At 39.1% G+C, this 17,951-nt stretch overlaps 1 protein-coding gene across 2 annotated transcripts; it reads right to left on the reverse strand.

The window, feature by feature from the left end:
• Positions 1-98: 98 nt before the first annotated feature.
• Positions 99-4,541, reverse strand: LOC107767363 (probable 26S proteasome non-ATPase regulatory subunit 3). 2 transcript variants are annotated; one of them, XM_075237625.1, is made up of 8 exons: positions 4,283-4,541; positions 3,779-3,969; positions 2,940-3,077; positions 2,709-2,845; positions 2,464-2,518; positions 2,271-2,381; positions 1,457-1,696; positions 99-877 (listed from the first exon to the last, which is right to left on the reverse strand). In XM_075237625.1, exons 1-8 carry the CDS (start codon positions 4,362-4,364, stop codon positions 365-367), a joined length of 1,467 nt encoding a protein of 488 aa, XP_075093726.1. In that variant the 5' UTR covers positions 4,365-4,541; the 3' UTR covers positions 99-364.
• Positions 4,542-17,951: the final 13,410 nt, after the last annotated feature.

Consider the following 17,951-nt stretch of genomic DNA (forward strand, 5'->3'; position numbering starts at 1 on the left):
TTAGTGCACCGGGCTGCCCTTTACTTCTTTTCCTAGATATCTGGTTAGTAGATGTAACAGCAGAAGAAATGAAAGACCTAAATATAAAAGCACAGCAATTTTTGGCAAAAGGAAGTGTTTGGCTACAAAAAGAAATAGTTGGAGAAAAACATATGAGAGAATTCCACAGCAAATTTTTTGCTAACAGTAAAAACATTAATTATGAAATCTGGTACTTCATAATAGGAGAAATAGAAGGCCAAAAGAAATTGCAGATGAGGCATATTTGTTTAATCCAAGGAATAAGCTAAATATCCAAATCTCAAATGGCAGGGAAATCTTAAACACAGCATCTTCCTTGTTCATCTCATGATAATAGACCCAATCAGAAATCATCATCATCCTCTTCAGCTATGTGCTTAGCAAGCTCTTGTTCTTGCTGTTGTCTCTCTCTCCTCTTCTCAGCACTTTCTTTCTCCTTGTGGGAATTTGGAGGAAATCGAAGAGCACGCACAGCCTCATTATGCATATTCAGACAGAAGGCAATTCTTGAGTTAAAAGCAATTTGAGGCTCATTTGTAGAGTAGATGTCCCCAGTCTCCTTCGATACCATCCATCCATTCGCATGATCCAACGTCGCATCAATTGCACCATCTCGAATTGCTTTGGACACGATACTCTCAGCATCAGCAACAGGGTTTGGAGAATCCAACCTCAGCTTTTTTGCAACATCAACCAGCGAGATCCGAGAGTATGAGATACTGATGTTTCGTAGCCCAGTCCTAATGACATTATGCCGGAGTCTCACAATCAAATTGTTAGTTCCATCTGAACTAAAAGTGCTGGAGAACTTCTCAGCAACTTTCCTAAATAACTCCAGATCTCCTATGCGAACAGCCTGAAAACCAAAAATTATAACCCATATAATTCAGGATTTGATTGGAGATCCATGAAAAAAGAGCCACAGGAAGGGGGACTGTTTTCCTTAGCAGGAGCACTATGAATCACCCGTTGTTAACCCCCCCCCAAAACCCCCTGACACATGAAACATAGATTCTTCAAAGAAAAACAAACAAAGAAGGTCAGTCAATCTTCCCCACACCAGACAGGTGTCACAACGGTTTACAAACACGTCTCTAGAATATTGGGCAAGTAAATGAAATCTCTCATAAGAAAACTTTTATTTGGACTTGACTCATGTTACAAACAATGCATCAAATGATACTACACAGTAACATGCTACATAATGTTAGAGATAAATATCTAGTCACATGTACACCTGGTGTGCTTCTATATAGAGAGGTAAAATGGATCTCTCTCCATATGTTTGATGAAATAAATCAAAAAGAACGCAAAAAATCTTGAGCTATTCCTTCTCAAAAATGAACTCCTCCAAGAAAGTCAACCTTGATACTTAAGATCTCAAAATATAACCTCCAAAAAACGGATTTTCTAAGTTTAATAGTGTAATACGTACATTTGTCAGCTCAAAGTATGGCCTTAATGCTTTCTCCATGCCTTTCTGCATAAAAACAGTCCTTTCTGGAATCTCTCCAAGCAATAACCGGACAATAATAGCCCATTTATTGCATTGAACTCGGAAACCAAGAGCAGCCTGAGGAGCTTTACGAGCAGCTTGAAGAAGAGATTCTTTAGCATCAGTGTATTCCAACTGGATTGTCCTGATCTTTCCAAGGTAAAAGAGGTATCGGCTGAACTGAAGGATACAAAAAATAAAGGGGGGGACGTTAATAAAGGAGGATCAAATTGCAAGAACAAACATCCTAGAAAACTTCTTTGAGCAAATTACAGCAATACAAATTTAAAAGAGCAAGTGAACTAATCGATACTGCTAAAATCAAGTCGAGCTACCACCAAAATCAAGCCGCCCCAAAAGTTCAGAAGTTAATATAGATCCTTGCACTGATCCAAAGATGAGAGATACTAATATCAATCTGAAATACAATTAGCACTATCTAAACTACATGTAAAGCTTTAACTAAACTAACAAGTACCAAGCATTCCTAAGAACACTAAAGTTTTTATTTGATGAAGTAATAAATTTCATTAATTGAAAGGGCAAAAATTGTGCCTGTATACAAGAAGTATACCAAAAAAATAGAAAACCTCACAAAACCTAAGAACACTGAAGTTATTGTCAAATTCTAAACCTAGCACATCACGGTGGATCAAGCATCAACAATAGTGAGAGGAATATTTATAAAAAAAACCTATCATGGAACTTAAAAACAGATGAGCACAGAGAGGACGGGAATTGAGTAGAGAATTGCCTGCTGATTTGAATGAGCTTCAAAACGGGGGGCCTTTGACCTCAATTTCTCTGCTTGATCGTACAAGTTGTAGTGAAGATAATTCCGCAGCAGCAGATTAAGGAGTGTTTCCTGCACCCATAACCATCGAATAAGTACAAAACATCATATCCAGAATACAAAGAGCACCCAAAGCCCAAAAATACTGACAAACCTGACCCAACTCATCATGGCGTAATGTTGCAATCCGATGCAATGCAAGGAGATTACTGTCGGTAAATTATAAGTTCAATCAGAGACGGAAATAGAAAAGCCAAAAATGGAGCCAAAAGATAGGCATAAAGGAGATGGAGTAAACTCAATACTCTCTCTTCCCTAATCTCATTTGGAAAGCCTGTTCTGTCAAAGCATGGCATTGATGTTACATGCGAGCTTGTACAATTTAGAACTCAGACTCACCCTCGAATTTCGGCAAGATCACCAGTAAGTTCATAACACAGAGAGTAGTAGAAGTAAAGCCTAGAAGCTAGTACATCAACAGTCCTCCTGTTGACAGTTTTCAGACGAGCAATACTTGCTGAGGAGCAAGCCTTAGCCTGAAAGTAAACCAGGAATAATTTGTAGTTCCATGAAAACACAAACCTAACATGAAAAAGGCAATATAGCATGGAACACATTACTTTATCCTACCTCATTGTATTTCTTCTGGTCGATTAGAAATATCAATACAAGCAAGTAGCAATAGATCTCAAGCTCTGGCAAAGGATTCTTAATCGGTGCCTGAGCTCCAGATGTTGCAGTATCAACTTCCATATCCTGCTCGTCTTCCTGCAAGAAAGAAACATTTGTAAAGCAAAAAACCGATAACCAACGACACATACACCACCAATTCCTATCCGGAAGGTTTTATCATTAAAAGCTCCTGTACTATTGCACCTGCTACTAAGGGAAAAAATCAAGAGTACTCTAAACTCCATGAACCCAAACGAAAGTTAAGCGCATACAATTATTCTATCAACCTCCAGACAATTTTCAAGTTAATTTCCACAAATCCTACAGTGATTCTGTGCTGCATAAGTAAACAACAACTACTATGACTAGTAGGCCTCAATCTCAAACTAGCTAGGTTCGGCTATATGAAACCCCAATATCCATTTTGCTCACAATGGACCAGTTTCACTCCAGTACCTAATAATTTGGGGTTCTTTTTTTCTTCTTTATTTTGTGATACGTTCAATAACTTGGTAACTCTAGAGGTTCTCTGCATTTTCATCTAGATATCTTGCGTAAGAACATTTCAGTATAGAACATATAACTCGTAGATTTTTTTTCCTGAATAGTCAAAATATCTGAGATAACAAAACATGGCCCGAAGAACAAAATCCGCGTGTACCTACATAATTGCAATATGTGGGATATGCTGGTTATGAAAGAGATAAGTCCAATGATACTTTTATGCATGAATGCACTTTCTTGGTGCCTGATCATACAGTAAAACATTTGCTTGCTTATCCAAATAAAAGCCTTACCTTGGGTAGGAAGGAAGATAGCCGGGAATACACCTCAGATCCAGGCACTAGAACATAATTGAGGAAAGCAGATAGTGAAGAAGCCTTTAGCTTCTTCCTCAGTGCCATAGTCAGCCTCACGGCTCTCGAAATCCTCCGAACCTCACGAGCATATGCCCCAGTCTCAATCAACGATGCTATCTCTTTCAAATCTAAGAAAACACCAAAATTATAAAGCTAAATAAATTATTCAGTCAAAATATAACCGTTACTCCAAAATCATAAACTCTGATCTATCAATTGAAACCCAGATCAATTTCCACTCAAAAAAACCCACACCCAAGATAGAAAAAGCCCTAAAAGTGACCATTTCATAAAAACCCTAACATTGATCTATCAAATTTGAAAACACAGAAATTTCCAGTAAAAATAACAATACCCATAAAATAAAAATAAGAACTTTAGATCTTTAGGACAATAAAGTAATAAACCCATGAACAAAAATGGCACAAAGATTGTACTTACGGTGGAAGATGGAAGGGGCAGTGGATGAAAGAGAATTGGAAGGAGGAGCTGCTTGCTCCTTCATCTCCACGTCTTGAGTCATCTTGTCTGAAAAGATCAATTACAGAAAGAAAGAATAAACGAGTCTAACAATGTTTTGATTCCGAGCTTCTCAAGAGTCGATGCTCTGTGATAAACCTCACACACTGCAAACGCTCTTTTTGACCATTTCGTCCTTGCTCCTTTTCTTTTCTTTTCTTTTTTCGTTTTAAGTGTGTGTTTTTCTTGCTGCTTACGTTTGATTTTCTTTTATCTAGTGAAAATGTAAAATAAAGAAAATACGAATTCAGTTCCACATTATTTGTCGTTTAGACAAGTAGTTTTCAAAATTTTAGCATTTTAAGAAAATAAGAAATATTGATTATGTAATGAAACAATAAAAGAAGAAAGAACAATATTGCAGAGAAAAGAGAAAATTTTTATTGTTTTGAGATGATTTACGGTGGATAAAGCCTCTTTATTTATAGGGAAAAAAATAATTTAGCTACAAAGTAACAAACTCTCTAAAAGATAGACATTCACTCTAAGTATAATTCTATTCATAACACTCTCCCTTGAATGTGTTGCTCAATAGGTAATGTGCCTCGTTAAAACCTTAACTAAAATAAAACTCAGTGGGAAAAAAATTCTAATAAAGGAAAAGGAGTACACATGTTTAATAATACTCATTTTGGTTGCCTCATTAAAAATCTTGCAAAGAAAACCCAGTGGGACAAAACCTTGTAAGGCAAAAAGAGTGCAACGCGTATTAACTCCCCATGATGAGATCATCAATTCACATCCTTGAGCCTTTACATCCCAATTTTTACACTAGTTTCTTAAAAGTTGACGTTGGTAAAGATTTTATGAACAAATCAGTCATATTATCACTTGAACGAATTTGTTGCACATTGATATCACCATTCTTTTGAAGCTCATGTGTGAAAAATAACTTCGGTGAAATGTGCTTTGTCCTATCTCATTTTATGAATCCTCCCTTCAATTAGGTTATGCATGTTGTATTGTCTTCATGCAAAATTGTGGGTAGTTTGTGACATTTCAAATCACATTTGTCTCGAATAAGATGTATTATAGACCTCAAGCACACACATTCTCGACTTGCTTCATGAATAGCAATTATCTCAGCATGATTAGATGAAGTAGCTACGATTGATTGCTTAGTCGATCGCTAAGATATGACAGTGCCTCCACACGTAAACACATAGCCTGTTTGAGATCGAGCCTTGTGTGGGTCGGATAAATACCCAGTATCGGCATAATCAACAAGATCGGGACTGTAATTATTGCCATAAAATAAGCCCATATCGGTAGTCTCTTTTAGAGACCGCAATATGTGTTTGATTTCATTCCAATGTATCCTTGTAGGAGCAGAGCTATATCTTGCTAAAACATTAACTGAAAAAGTTATGTCAGGCCTTGTTATATTAGCAAGATACATTAGTGCACAAATCGCACTAAGACATGGTACTTCAGGACCAAGTAGCTATTCATTATTTTCTTGAGGTCGGAACGGATCCTTATTCACATCAAGTGATCGAACAACCATCGTAGTACTTAATGGATGCGCTCCATCCATGTAAAACCGTTTCAATATCTTTTCAATGTAGGCAGATTGATGAACAAAAATCTCGTTTATCAAGTGTTCAATTTGCAAACCGAGACATAATTTTATCTTTCCGAGATCTTTCATCTCGAATTCCTTCTTTAAATAATCAATTGCCTTTTGGAGTTCTGTAGGAGTTCCAATAAGGTTTATGTCATCAACATATACGGCAAGTACAACATATTCCGATGTTGTTTTCTTTATAAAAACATATGGACAAATGGCTTCATTTATATATCCTTCCTTTAATAAATAATCACTAAGATGGTTATACTACATTCGACCTGATTGCTTTAGACCATACAAAGATCTTTGCAATTTGATTGAAAATATTTCTCGGGACTTTGAATTATGCGCGTCAGGCATTTTAAATCCCTTGGATTTTTCATGTATATCTCATTATCAAGTGAGATGTAAAGGTATATGGTAACCACATCTATTAAATGTATGTCAAGCTTTTCATGGACAACAAAACTAATGAGATAACAGAACGTTATAGCATCCATAACGGGTGAATATGTCTTTTCATAATCGACATCGGGCCTTTGTGAAAATCCTTGTGCAACAAGGCGTGCCTTATATCTTTATACCTCATTTTTCTCATTTCTCTTGCGTACAAAGACCCATTTCTAGCCAACAGGCTTAACACCATTAGGTGTTTGGATTACATGCCCAAAAACTTCACGTTTCGCAAGTGAATCCAACTCAGATTGGATTGCTTCTTGCCATTTTGGCCAATCACGTCTTTATCAACATTCTCCAACATATTGAGGTTCAAGATCCTCACTATCTTACATAATACTAGATGCAATATTATATTCAAAGACATCACCACTATATCAAATCGATTCAAATCTGTCTCAATATCGATTGGATTTATTAATAGTTCCTTATTTTCTTGAGTCTCAAGCTCAGTGATTTCCTCATGAATCTCAGGATTGGTTAAATCGTGAATTTTTTCATGAGACTATTTCATAGTGCCATCTTGATCATTTATTTTTCTTTTTCTAGGATTTCGATCCTTAGAACCCAATGGCCTGCCTCGTTTTAGGCGTGCTTTTGACTCATTAGCTATGACACAAGAAGATTGTCCAACATGGACATCAATACGGATTGGAACATTCTCTGCAAGGATATGTGATTTTGTTATCCTTTTTAGGTCCGTAAATGCATCTAGCATTTGATTTGCTATTTTCTGCATATGGATAATCTTTTATACCTCTTTTTTACAAATAGAGGCACGTGGATCAAGATGAGACAATGATGGATTTTTTCATAAAATTTTTCGTTTGGTTTCACCAATTTCTCCCCCTAATTTTGGAAAAAATGTCTCATTGAATCGACAATCTGCAAATCGAGCAGTGAATAAATCCCTCGTTAATGTTTCAAGATAGCAAATAATGGAGGGCTATTCAAACCCAACATATATTCCTAACCTTCTTTGGGGACCTATTTTAGTGCGATATGGCGGTGCTACAGGCACATATACTGCGCATTCAAAAATTCTTAAATGGGATAAATTAGGTTCATGACCCAAAACTAATTGCAACGGAGAATATTTATGATAATTTGTTAGCGAGACGAACTAGCATTGCTGCATGCAAAATGGCATGAACCCAAACAGAAGTAGGTAATCTCGTTTTCATGAGTTATGGCCTTGCTATCAATTGCAGTAGTTTAATCAAAGACTGTGCAAGGCCATTTTGAGTGCGAACACGAGCTACAAGATGTTCCACTTTTATTCCAATTTATAAGCAATAATCATTAAATGTTTGGGATGAAAACTCAACAACATTATCAAGTTGAATAGACTTAATTGATTATCGGGAAACTGTGCCCGTAATCGAATTATTTGTGTAATTAATTTTGCAAACGCCGGGTTGCGAGATGATAATAGGCACACATGAGACCATCTAGAAGATGCATCTATTAAGATCATAAATATATAAACGGCCCACTAGGTGGGTGAATAAGTCCACAAATGTCCTCTTGTATACGTTCCAAAAATACAGGGGACTCAATCCCAACCTTTGTTGGTGATGGTCTAATAACTAACTTGCCTTGATAAGAAGAAGTGCAGGAAAACTCATTATTTAAAAGAATCTTTAAATGTAGGGGACTCAATACCAGCCTTTGTTGGTGATTGTCTAATAATTAACTTGCTTGGGTAACAAGAAGTGCAAGAAAATTCATTATTTAAAAGAATCTTTAAATTCTTGTCCAATACATGTCACAAGACAAAGATGGGAATTTCTCAATAACCCTTTTATGCCAGAGACATTCTTGGTAACGATGAGATATTCAAGGTTTTTTTTATCTATTGTCTCAATATGATATCCATTTTGACGGATATCTTTAAAGCTCAACAAGTTCCTATTGGACTTGGAAGAGAACATTGCATTATCTATGATAAGCATTGTTCCCTTAGGCAGAGTTATAGTAGCTCTTCCAGAGCCTTCAATTAAATCACTATTACCAGAAATTGCAGTAACATCCGCCTTACACATACTTAAATGAGAGTATGTGTCTTACATGAATCAATTAAACAAATATTTTTACAATTAAACTTTGATCCAAGTTTGCTTTGTGAGGTATCCATATTTGCTTCTCATGGTTTGACATACAAAAGAAATATACGAATAAACATCAGTATTTTCAGAGAAAAGAGAAAATAAATAGTTAAATCAATAACTCAATAATAACTTATAATGCAATTTCGAGTAAACTCTCATTATAATACGAACAATTATGTAGCTAAAAATAATGTAATTATACTTTACATATTCCTTAATAGACAGTAAAAAAAACAGAGGGAATTGGATTTATGAACAGTGCTTTGAGGAAACAATTGTAACAATGCATGTTTTTGTACCCTACGAATTTCGAAATTATAATAATAGTAAAAGTGAAAAATCAATGCGCATAGTTTCTGACGCTACTCGTAAGTACAAATAAGGACAAGTAGATATTTCCTTTTATTGCTTAACAGAAAGCTACTAACTTAATTTTACACATCAACATGATTGTCACTAACCACATAAATCCTTTATAATCTCCACGATCTTAGAGGTGGAGCTACGTACAGTTCTGCTTACATGTTCGATATACATTGGTCTCAATCTTGCATTTAATATACATAAATAATATACTCTTCCTGAAACACTGTTTAAAACGAAAACTAGAACTATATTTAATCAAAACGAACTAACACTGTTCCATAAAACAAATAATAATAATTGATACTAATGACTACTACTCATGTAAAGAACTATGGTTACATAATGTTTATTCACTAGCTACTATGAATAGACAAAAATAAAAATCAAACTATTCAATTGTCTTTAACCACAGATCCATCACCGATCAAGTAGTCTATTTTTCCATTAGAGTGCTCAAAGAAGTCTGTCACATCCAAGTGGGTGATGTCAAATTCATTGTCAGAGACAAAATTAGCTTCAGTTTTTTTTTCTTTAGAGATGCTTGATAAAGCTTATCTTGGTGTACGTTAAATATTTGTCCAATGCCTTTTTTCCATCGCAACGATAACATTCAGTTTCGGAACCCTTTACCTTTGGCTTCTCATCTTTTCCTTTCCACTTTTGGTGGTTATTTTCTTTGGGGGTGATTAATACCAGAAAAATTTCTTCCTTGGCCACGAACAGGACCACGACCTTTTCCACGCTTAGCATAATGTGAATACACCTCATTCACTTCAGAAAATGGTGTAGACCCAGTGGGTCGATTTTTATGATTTCTCATGAGCAAGTCGTTGTTTCGTTCAGCCACAAGGAGAAGAGAAGTCAACTCAGAGTACTTCTTAAAATATTTCTCTCGGTACTACTGTTGCAAGACCGTATTGGAGGCATGAAATGTTGTGAACATTTTTTCAAGCATATCATAGTCAGTGATGTTATCTCCACAGAGTTTTAATTTAGAAGTAATTCTGAACATCACATAATTATATTCAGAAACAGACTTAAAGTCTTGAAGCCTCAGATGAGCCCAATCATATCGTGCTTGTGAAAGTGTGACCAACTTTAAGTTGTCATATCTTTCCTTTAAACCATTCCATAAAACAAGTGGATCTTTGACTGTGAGATATTCTATTTTCAACTATTTATCAAGGTGATGGCGCAAGAAAATCAAAGCCTTAGCACAGTCTTGGGTAGATGCTTTATTTTTATCTTTAATGGCGTCTCCGAGACTCATTGCATTTAAATGGATTTCAGCATTCAACACTCATGTCATATAGTTCTTGCCCGAAATTTCAAGGGCAATGAACTTTTGTTTTACAATATCACACATAGTTAAAAGACGAGAAAAATTATATCTTAGTATTCTCAATGAGCTTCTTGAGACGGTAGAGTCTCGTGCTGATAACGTGTAATGAAATAATAAAAGAATAAGAAAAATATTGCAGAGAAAAGAGAGAATTCTTATTGCTTTGAGATAATTTATATTGGGGTAAAGCTGTAACGACCCGGCCGGTCGTTTCGAGAGTTATAGTCCCGTTTTTCCTATTTTGAGAGTTGTGCATGGGGGTACGCAGGTGCGGGCAGTGCTGGCTAGGCAGGATGCGCATGTGCGAGAAGGCTATCGCATCTGCGAGCCCGCAGGTGCGAGACCTGGGGCGCAGATGCGGAAGGAAGGAAGAAGGTTATCTTCGCAGATACGGCGTGTCATGCAGGTGCGCGAGCGCAGGTGTGACAGGTTGGCCGCAGATGCGGAACCTGGGCTCAAAAGTAAGTTCCGCACCTGCGACGGAGTTTTTCGCAGGTGCGGTTGCGCAGAAGCGAGAAATGGTCCGCAGGTGCGAAAAAGCCTGGGCAGAAACCATAAATAGAAATCTTCGCGAATTTGGTTCATTTCCACCATTTTCAAGTTGGTTTTGGAGCTATTGGAGTGATTTTTGAAAGGTGATTCAAGGGCTATCAGTGAGGTAAGTTTCTTGAGTCCTAATACCCATATATATGGTGATTTTCCGTTGTTTAATCATATAATTAGTGAAAATGAGGGGTTAGGGCTTAGAATTTTTAGAGAGTAATTTAAGGATTTGAAGGACCAAACGATGTCGGATTTTGATGAATTTGGTATGGTTAGACTCGTGAGTGAATGAGCTTTCTAGTTTTGTAAATTTTGTCGGATTTCGATACGTGGGCCCGGGGGCTGGGTTTGAGCCAGTTTTGAGTTTTTGGTCTAAATTGGTAGTTTTTCTTATGGAATTTATTCCATTAGCATATATTGATGGTATTGTACTGATTATGAATAGATTTGGAGCATTTGGAGGCCGAGTCCAGAGGCAAGAGCATTGCGGGGTAGAGATTTGACCGGTTTGAGGTAAGTAACGATTATAAATCTAGTCTTGAGGGTATGAAACCCCAGATTTCGTATCATTTACTATTTTGAGGTGACGCACATGCTAGGTGATGGGCGTGCACCGTTGGGGATTGTGACTTGGTCCGTCCCGTAACAACTGTAAAGTTGCATATTTTGTTGAAACTATATGATACTTATGAGTTTTAGAAATGAGTTTCTGTAATTTGGGCTGAATGCCATGCTTGGGCCTTGTGCCAAATGCTATTTGGATCCTTAGGGGCCTTTTCTTACTATTCTATTGCTGTTTTCGATTTAAAAATCTATACTCAGTCATGGTTATACCTGTTTACTGCATAACTCAGTTTTCTTACTCTATTTTGATGCATATAATTATTGTTTTGGGCTGAGTACCCTGTTTTTACTGAAATGCCCGAGTGGCTTGAGAGGTTTATGACTGAGTGACGCAGAGGGTCTGATTTTGTGAGGATATTTATGGGATCGGGTTGCACGCCACATCATGTTTGATATAGGCCGAGGGCGTGAGTGATATATTCCATGATTTGGCTTGATATAACGCTTGGGTTGAAGGAGCCCCTCCGGAATCTGTACATACCCCCAGTGAGTGGAGGTACCTACTAAGTGCGAGTGCCGAATGCTGAGTGACTGGGAGGCATAAGTGATTGTGAGGTATGCCCGAGTGGCACGAGTGACTGTGAGGTTTGCCCGAGGGGCTGTATACGAGTGATTGTGAGGTATGCCCGAGGGGCTGTTGTTCATAGTTTCATTATTTTTGCTCACCTTTGTATTGGGCCTCTGTTTGAAATTGTTGAAAAATATCTTTAAATGATTTTTGCTGGAACTGGGTTTTAAATGAGATGATTTGATTTAAACACTGATTTTTAAAGCATGTTGCATTTTACCGAGATTTCATGATATGAATTTTATATGCTTATTGCTTGTCACTACTGCTCAATCTTTATTTATTATTGTTACTTACTGAGTGGCGTACTCACGTTATTCCCTACACTTTATGTGTAGATCCAGGTGTGGCTGGACACGGTAGCGGTTGTTGATTATTCTGGTTGCAAATTTTCTCGGGGATAACAAGGTAGCTGCTTGGCGATCGCAACCCCTGATCTTCTCCCTCTTATCTTCCTTTAGTTGTATTTAGCTATTTTTCACACTATGTTAGTCTTGATATTGTCAGACAAATGATAGTAGATACTCATGACTAGTGACACCCTGATGTCGGGCTTTTTTTCCGCATTTTTGTTTTGATTTGAACTCTTTTACGAAGGTTTTTATGTTAAATAGCCTTGAGATCTTTGAAATGAAAATATCGGTTTATTTTGGAAATGAATCGGCTTGCCTAGTTCCACGATAGGCGCCATCACGACAGAGGTTAGTTTGGGTCGTGACAGATTGGTATCAGAGCCTAGGTTACATAGGTCTCACGAGTCATGAGAGGGTTTAGTAGAGTCTTGCGGATCGGTATGGAGACGTCTGTACTTATCTTCGAGAGGCTGCAGAACCTTTAGGAAACTCCACATTCTTGAATTCTTGTCGTGTGAATCTGTTGATTCTAGTAACTAAACACATGTTGTTTCATTCTCTCACAGATGGTAAGGACTCGTGCTACCGGTTAGGAGGGCCAGCCACCAGTACTACCAGTCAGGGCCGCGAGAGGCCGAGGCCACAATAGAGGCCGTGGTAGAGGCATAGGCGCAACCCGTACAACAGCTGGGGCAGTACCTGCAGATCCACCAGTTGTCCCGGATCAGGACCAGGTTCCAGTTGTTGATGCACCAGCTCAGGCACCACCTGTGCCTACTATGATTCCACGCCTTCAGGAGGCCCTAGCTCAGATTCTGACAGCGTGTACCGGCCTTGCTCAGGCGGTCTCTATTTTAACGGCCGCAACCATTTCTCAGGCCAGGGGAGGCACTCAGACTCCCATCGCTCGCACACCCGAGCAGGTTGTTCAAGGACTTCAGACACCAGAGGCACCACCATCCCAGCCGGTTACAATTGCATAGGATTATATGGTTCCTGCTATGCCTGAGGATGATCAGTGTAGGTTGGAGAGGTTTGGGAGACTCCATCCACCACCTTTCAGTGTCGCAGAGAGAGAGGATGCTCATAACTTCTTGGACAGTTGTCAGAGGATACTCCGTACTGTTGGTATTTTGGAGACTTGTGGGGTCTCATTCATTACTTTTTCGTTCTCCGGGGCTGCACTCAGATGGTGGGAGACTTACGAGAGGCGTAGGCCTGTTGGCGAAGCACCCCTTACTTGGCAGCATTTCTCCGTGGTCTTTTTGGAGAAGTTAGTGCCTCGATCCCGCAGAGAGGAGCTGCGTAGGCAGTTTGAGCGGCTTCGCCAGGGTGATATGTTTGTGACGCATTATGAGATGTGGTTCTCTGAGTTGGTCCGTCATGCTATCTGGTTGGTTCCCATGGACATGGAGAGGATCATGAGGTTTATTAATGGTCTCGCTTATCAGCTACAGTTGCTCATGACCAGAGAGAGGGTTTCGGGTGCCACTTTTGATGAGGTTGTCGACATTGCTCAGCAAATTGAGATGGTTCGCGGTCAGGAGAGGATTGAGAGGGAGGACAAGAGGCCTCGTGGGCATGGTGGATTCAGCAGTGCTCCTTTTGGGGGTCAGTTTGAGCACGGTAGAGGTCGTCATTTCAGGCATGCTCAGTTAGCTCGGTCATTTCACCGTGGTGCATCATCTGGCCATGGTTCTCACAGTTCTCATCAGGGCCACTCATCACTTAGTGCCCTTCCAGCTCAGAGTTCATCCCGTGCTCCACCTGTTCAGGGCTCTTCCATGCTAGGTTCTTCTACCAGTTATCCCGGTGCTAGGGTTTCCCTTCAGTTCCCGCCACCAGCACCAGGGAGTTGTTTTGAGTGTGGGGAGTTTGGGCATATGTGGAGGCATTGTCCTCGTCGTTATGGAGGTCTATCTCAGCTGAGGAGTTAGCCTCCAACTTCAGCACCAGTTACCTCACCACCCGCCCAGTCAGCTCGTGGTGGAGATCAGTCAGCTAGGGGTCACCCTAGATGGGGAGGCAGTTCAGGGGGTGGCCAGGCCCGTTTCTATGCCCTCCCTGCCAGACCAGACACTATTGCTTCAGATGCTGTGATTACAGGTATTGTTTCAGCTTGTCACAGAGATGCCTCAGTATTATTTGACCCTGGTTCCACGTATTCATATGTTTCCTCGTATTTCGCCCATTTTCTGGATTTGCCTCGTGAGTCTTTAGTTTCATCTGTTCATGTATCTACTTATGTGGGCGATACTATTGTTATGGACCGTGTATATCAGTCATGTGTGGTGACTATTGGGGGTCTGGAGACCCAAGTGGACCTTTTGCTGCTCAGTATGGTCGACTTTAATGTGATATTGGGTATGGATTGGTTATCTCTATATCATGCTGTTCTAGATTGTCACGCTAAGACGGTGACGCTGTCTATGCCGAAAATTCCGAGGGTTGAGTGGAGCGGTTCTGTAGATTATGTACCAAGTAGGGTAATTTCATATTTGAAGGCTCATCGCATGGTTGAGAAGGGTTGCCTATCTTATTTGGATTTTGTGAGGGATGTTAATGCAGAGACTCCTGTCATTTATTCTGTTCCGGTGATACGTGATTTTCCGGATTTCAGCATCCAACACTCATGTCATATAGTTCTTGCCAGAAATTTCAAGGGCAATGAACTTTTATTTCACAATATCACACATAGTTAAAAGAAGAGAAAAATTATATCTTAGTGTTCTCAATGAGCTTCTTGAGACGGTAGAGTTTCGTGCTGATAACATGTAATGAAATAATAAAAGAATAAGAAAAATATTGCAGAGAAAAGAGAGAATTCTTATTACTTTGAGATGATTTATAGCGGGGTAAAGCTGCAACGACCCGGCCGGTCGTTTCGAGAATTATATCCCTGTTTCCCCTATTTCGAGAGTTACGCATGGGGGTTCGTAAGTGCGGGAAGTGCTGGACTAGGCAGGATGCGCATGTGCTAGAAGGCTATCGCATCTGCGAGCCCGCAGGTGCGAGACCTGGGGCGCAGATGCGGAAGAAAGGAAGAAGGCTTGCTTCGTAGATGCGGCGTGTCACGCGCAGGTGCGCGAGCGCATGTGCGACAAGTTGGCCGCAGATGCGGAACTTGGGCTCATAAGTGAGTTCCGTACTTGCGACGGATTTTTTCGCAGGTGCGGTTGCGCAAAAGCGAGAAATGGTCCGCAGGGCGAAAAAGCGTGGGCAGAACTCATAAATAGAACCCTTCGCGAATTTGGTTCATTTTCACCATTTTCAAGTCAGGTTTTGGAGTAATTTTTGAAAGATGATTTAAGGGCTATCAGTGAGGTAAGTTTCTTGAGTCCTAATACTCGTATATATGGTGATTTCCTATTGTTTAATCATGTAATTAGTGAAAATGAGGGGTTAGGGCTTGGAATTATTAGAGAGTAATTTAAGGATTTGAAGGACCAAACGATGTCGGATTTTGATGAATTTGGTATGGTTAGACTCGTGAGTGAATGAGCTTTCTAGTTTTGTAAATTCTGTCAGATTTCGAGACGTGGGTTCGAGGGCCGGGTTTGAGCCAATTTTAGATTTTTGGTCTAAATTGGTAGTTTTTCTTGTGGAATTCATTCCATTAGCATATATTGATGGTATTGTACTGATTGTGAATAGATTTGGACTATTTGGAGGCCGAGTCTAGAGGCAAGAGCATTGCGGGGTAGAGATTTGACCGGTTTGAGATAAGTAACGATTGTAAATCTAGTCCTGAGAGTATGAAACCCCGGATTTTGTATCATTTATTATTTTGAGGTGACACACATGCTAGATGACGGGCATGTAGGCATTTACCATTTTAGATTGTGACTTGGTCTGTCCCGTAGCAAATGTAAAGTTGCATATTTTGTTGAAACTATATGATACTTATGAGTTTTAGAAATGAGTTTCTATAATTTGGGTTGGATGTCATGTTTGGGCCTTGTGCCAATGCTGCTTGGACCCTTAGGGGCCTTTTCTTACTATCCTATCGTTGTTTTCGATTTCAAAATTTATACTCAGTCACGGTTATACCTGTTTACTGCATAACTCAGTTTTCTTACTCTATTTTGATGCATATAATATTTATTTTGGGCTCAGTACCCTGTTTTTACTGAAATGCCCGAGTGGCTTGAGAGGTTTATGACTAAGTGAGGCCGAGGGCATGATTTTGTGAGGATATTTATGGGATCGGGCTGCACGCCGCAACATGTTTGATATAGGCCGAGGGCCTGAGTGATTTATGTCATGATTGGCTTGATATAGCGCTTGGGCTGAAGAAGCCCCTCCGGAGTGTGTACACACCCCCAGTGAGCGCATGTACCTACTGAGTGCGAGTGCCGAGTGCTGAGTGACTGAGAGGCAAGAGTGATTGTGAGGTATGCCCGAGTGGCAAGAGTGATTGTGAGGTATGCTCGAGTGGCACGAGTGACCGCGAGGTTTGCCCGAGGGGCTGTATATGAGTGATTGTGAGGTGTGTCCGAGGGGCTGTTGTCATAATTTCATTATTTTTGCTCACCTTTGCATTTAACCTCTGTTTGAAACTGTTGAAAAATATCTTTAAATAATTTTTGCTGGAACTGGGTCTTAAACGAGATGATTTGATTCAAACACTAATTTTTAAAGCATGTTGTATTTTACCGAGATTTCATGATATGAACTTTTTATGCTTATTGCTCGTCACTACTGCTCAGTCTTTATTTATTGTTGTTACTTACTAAGTTGGCGTACTCATGTTACTCCCTGCACCTTGTGTGCAGATTCAGGTGTAGTTGGACATGGTAGCGGTTGTTGATTATTCTAGTTGCAGATTTTCTCGGGGATAGTAAGGTAGCTGCTTGGCGATTGCAGCCCCTGCTCTTCTCCCTATTATCTTCCTTTAGTTGTATTTAGCTATTTTTCAGACTATGTTAGTCTTGATATTGTCAGACAAATGGTAGTAGATGCTCATGACTAGTGACACCCCGATGTCGGACTTTTCTTTTCCACATTTTTATTTTGATTTGAACTCTTTTACGAAGGTTTTTATGTTAAATAGCCTTGAGACCTTTGAAATGAAAAAATCGGTTTGTTTTGGAAATGAGTCGGCTTGTCTAGTTCCACAATAGGCGCCATCACGACAGGGGTTAGTTTGGGTCGTGACAAAAGCCGGCATTCACTTCAAGTACAATTCTATTCATAACAAATTACCTTTTTTCCAACTTCACTCTTTAGTGATCTAATTAGTGTTAATTAAATATGATGTTGGTGGAAATTTTTTTAATTAAGATATTTAAGAGATGGATAAAGAGTAAATTAAACAAATATTCTTATTTTGTTTTACTACACAAATTTCTTCATAATTAAAGGTACTGATATCTTTCTAAAGAATAATGTTGAAATATTTTCGTATTCAGCCATTTTCACTCTTATGAGCATCTCAGGGACTCGACCTATTCAGATTTGCCGAAAAGTTTCACTTTGAAAATAAAATACTACCAAAAATAATTTCATTCCCAAAGTTCGAACCACAGCATGCTCATATGTCTCGTACACATTTTTGGCGTTTTAGTTTATGACATCTTTTCTTTTTGCATTTTTGTCATAACTCTTGATTATATGGGAAATAGAAAGATATTACCCTTCTTGCCAATAAGTACATAA

The sequence above is a fragment of the Nicotiana tabacum genome, chromosome 19 (assembly GCF_000715075.1).
Source record: "Nicotiana tabacum cultivar K326 chromosome 19, ASM71507v2, whole genome shotgun sequence".
NCBI classification, from domain to species: Eukaryota; Viridiplantae; Streptophyta; class Magnoliopsida; order Solanales; family Solanaceae; genus Nicotiana; species Nicotiana tabacum.

What these genes read in the sequence shown, in the direction of transcription:
- LOC107767363 (XM_075237625.1), bottom strand. Translation starts at nt 4,364, where the DNA reads ATGACTCAAGACGTGGAGATGAAGGAGCAAGCAGCTCCTCCTTCCAAT. An exon ending in TATCTTCCTTCCTACCCAAG is followed by an intron (nt 3,078 to 3,778) that starts GTAAGGCTTTTA and finishes TCTTTCTTGCAG; the next exon opens with GAAGACGAGCAGGATATGGA. An exon ending in ACCAGAAGAAATACAATGAG is followed by an intron (nt 2,846 to 2,939) that starts GTAGGATAAAGT and finishes GTTTACTTTCAG; the next exon opens with GCTAAGGCTTGCTCCTCAGC.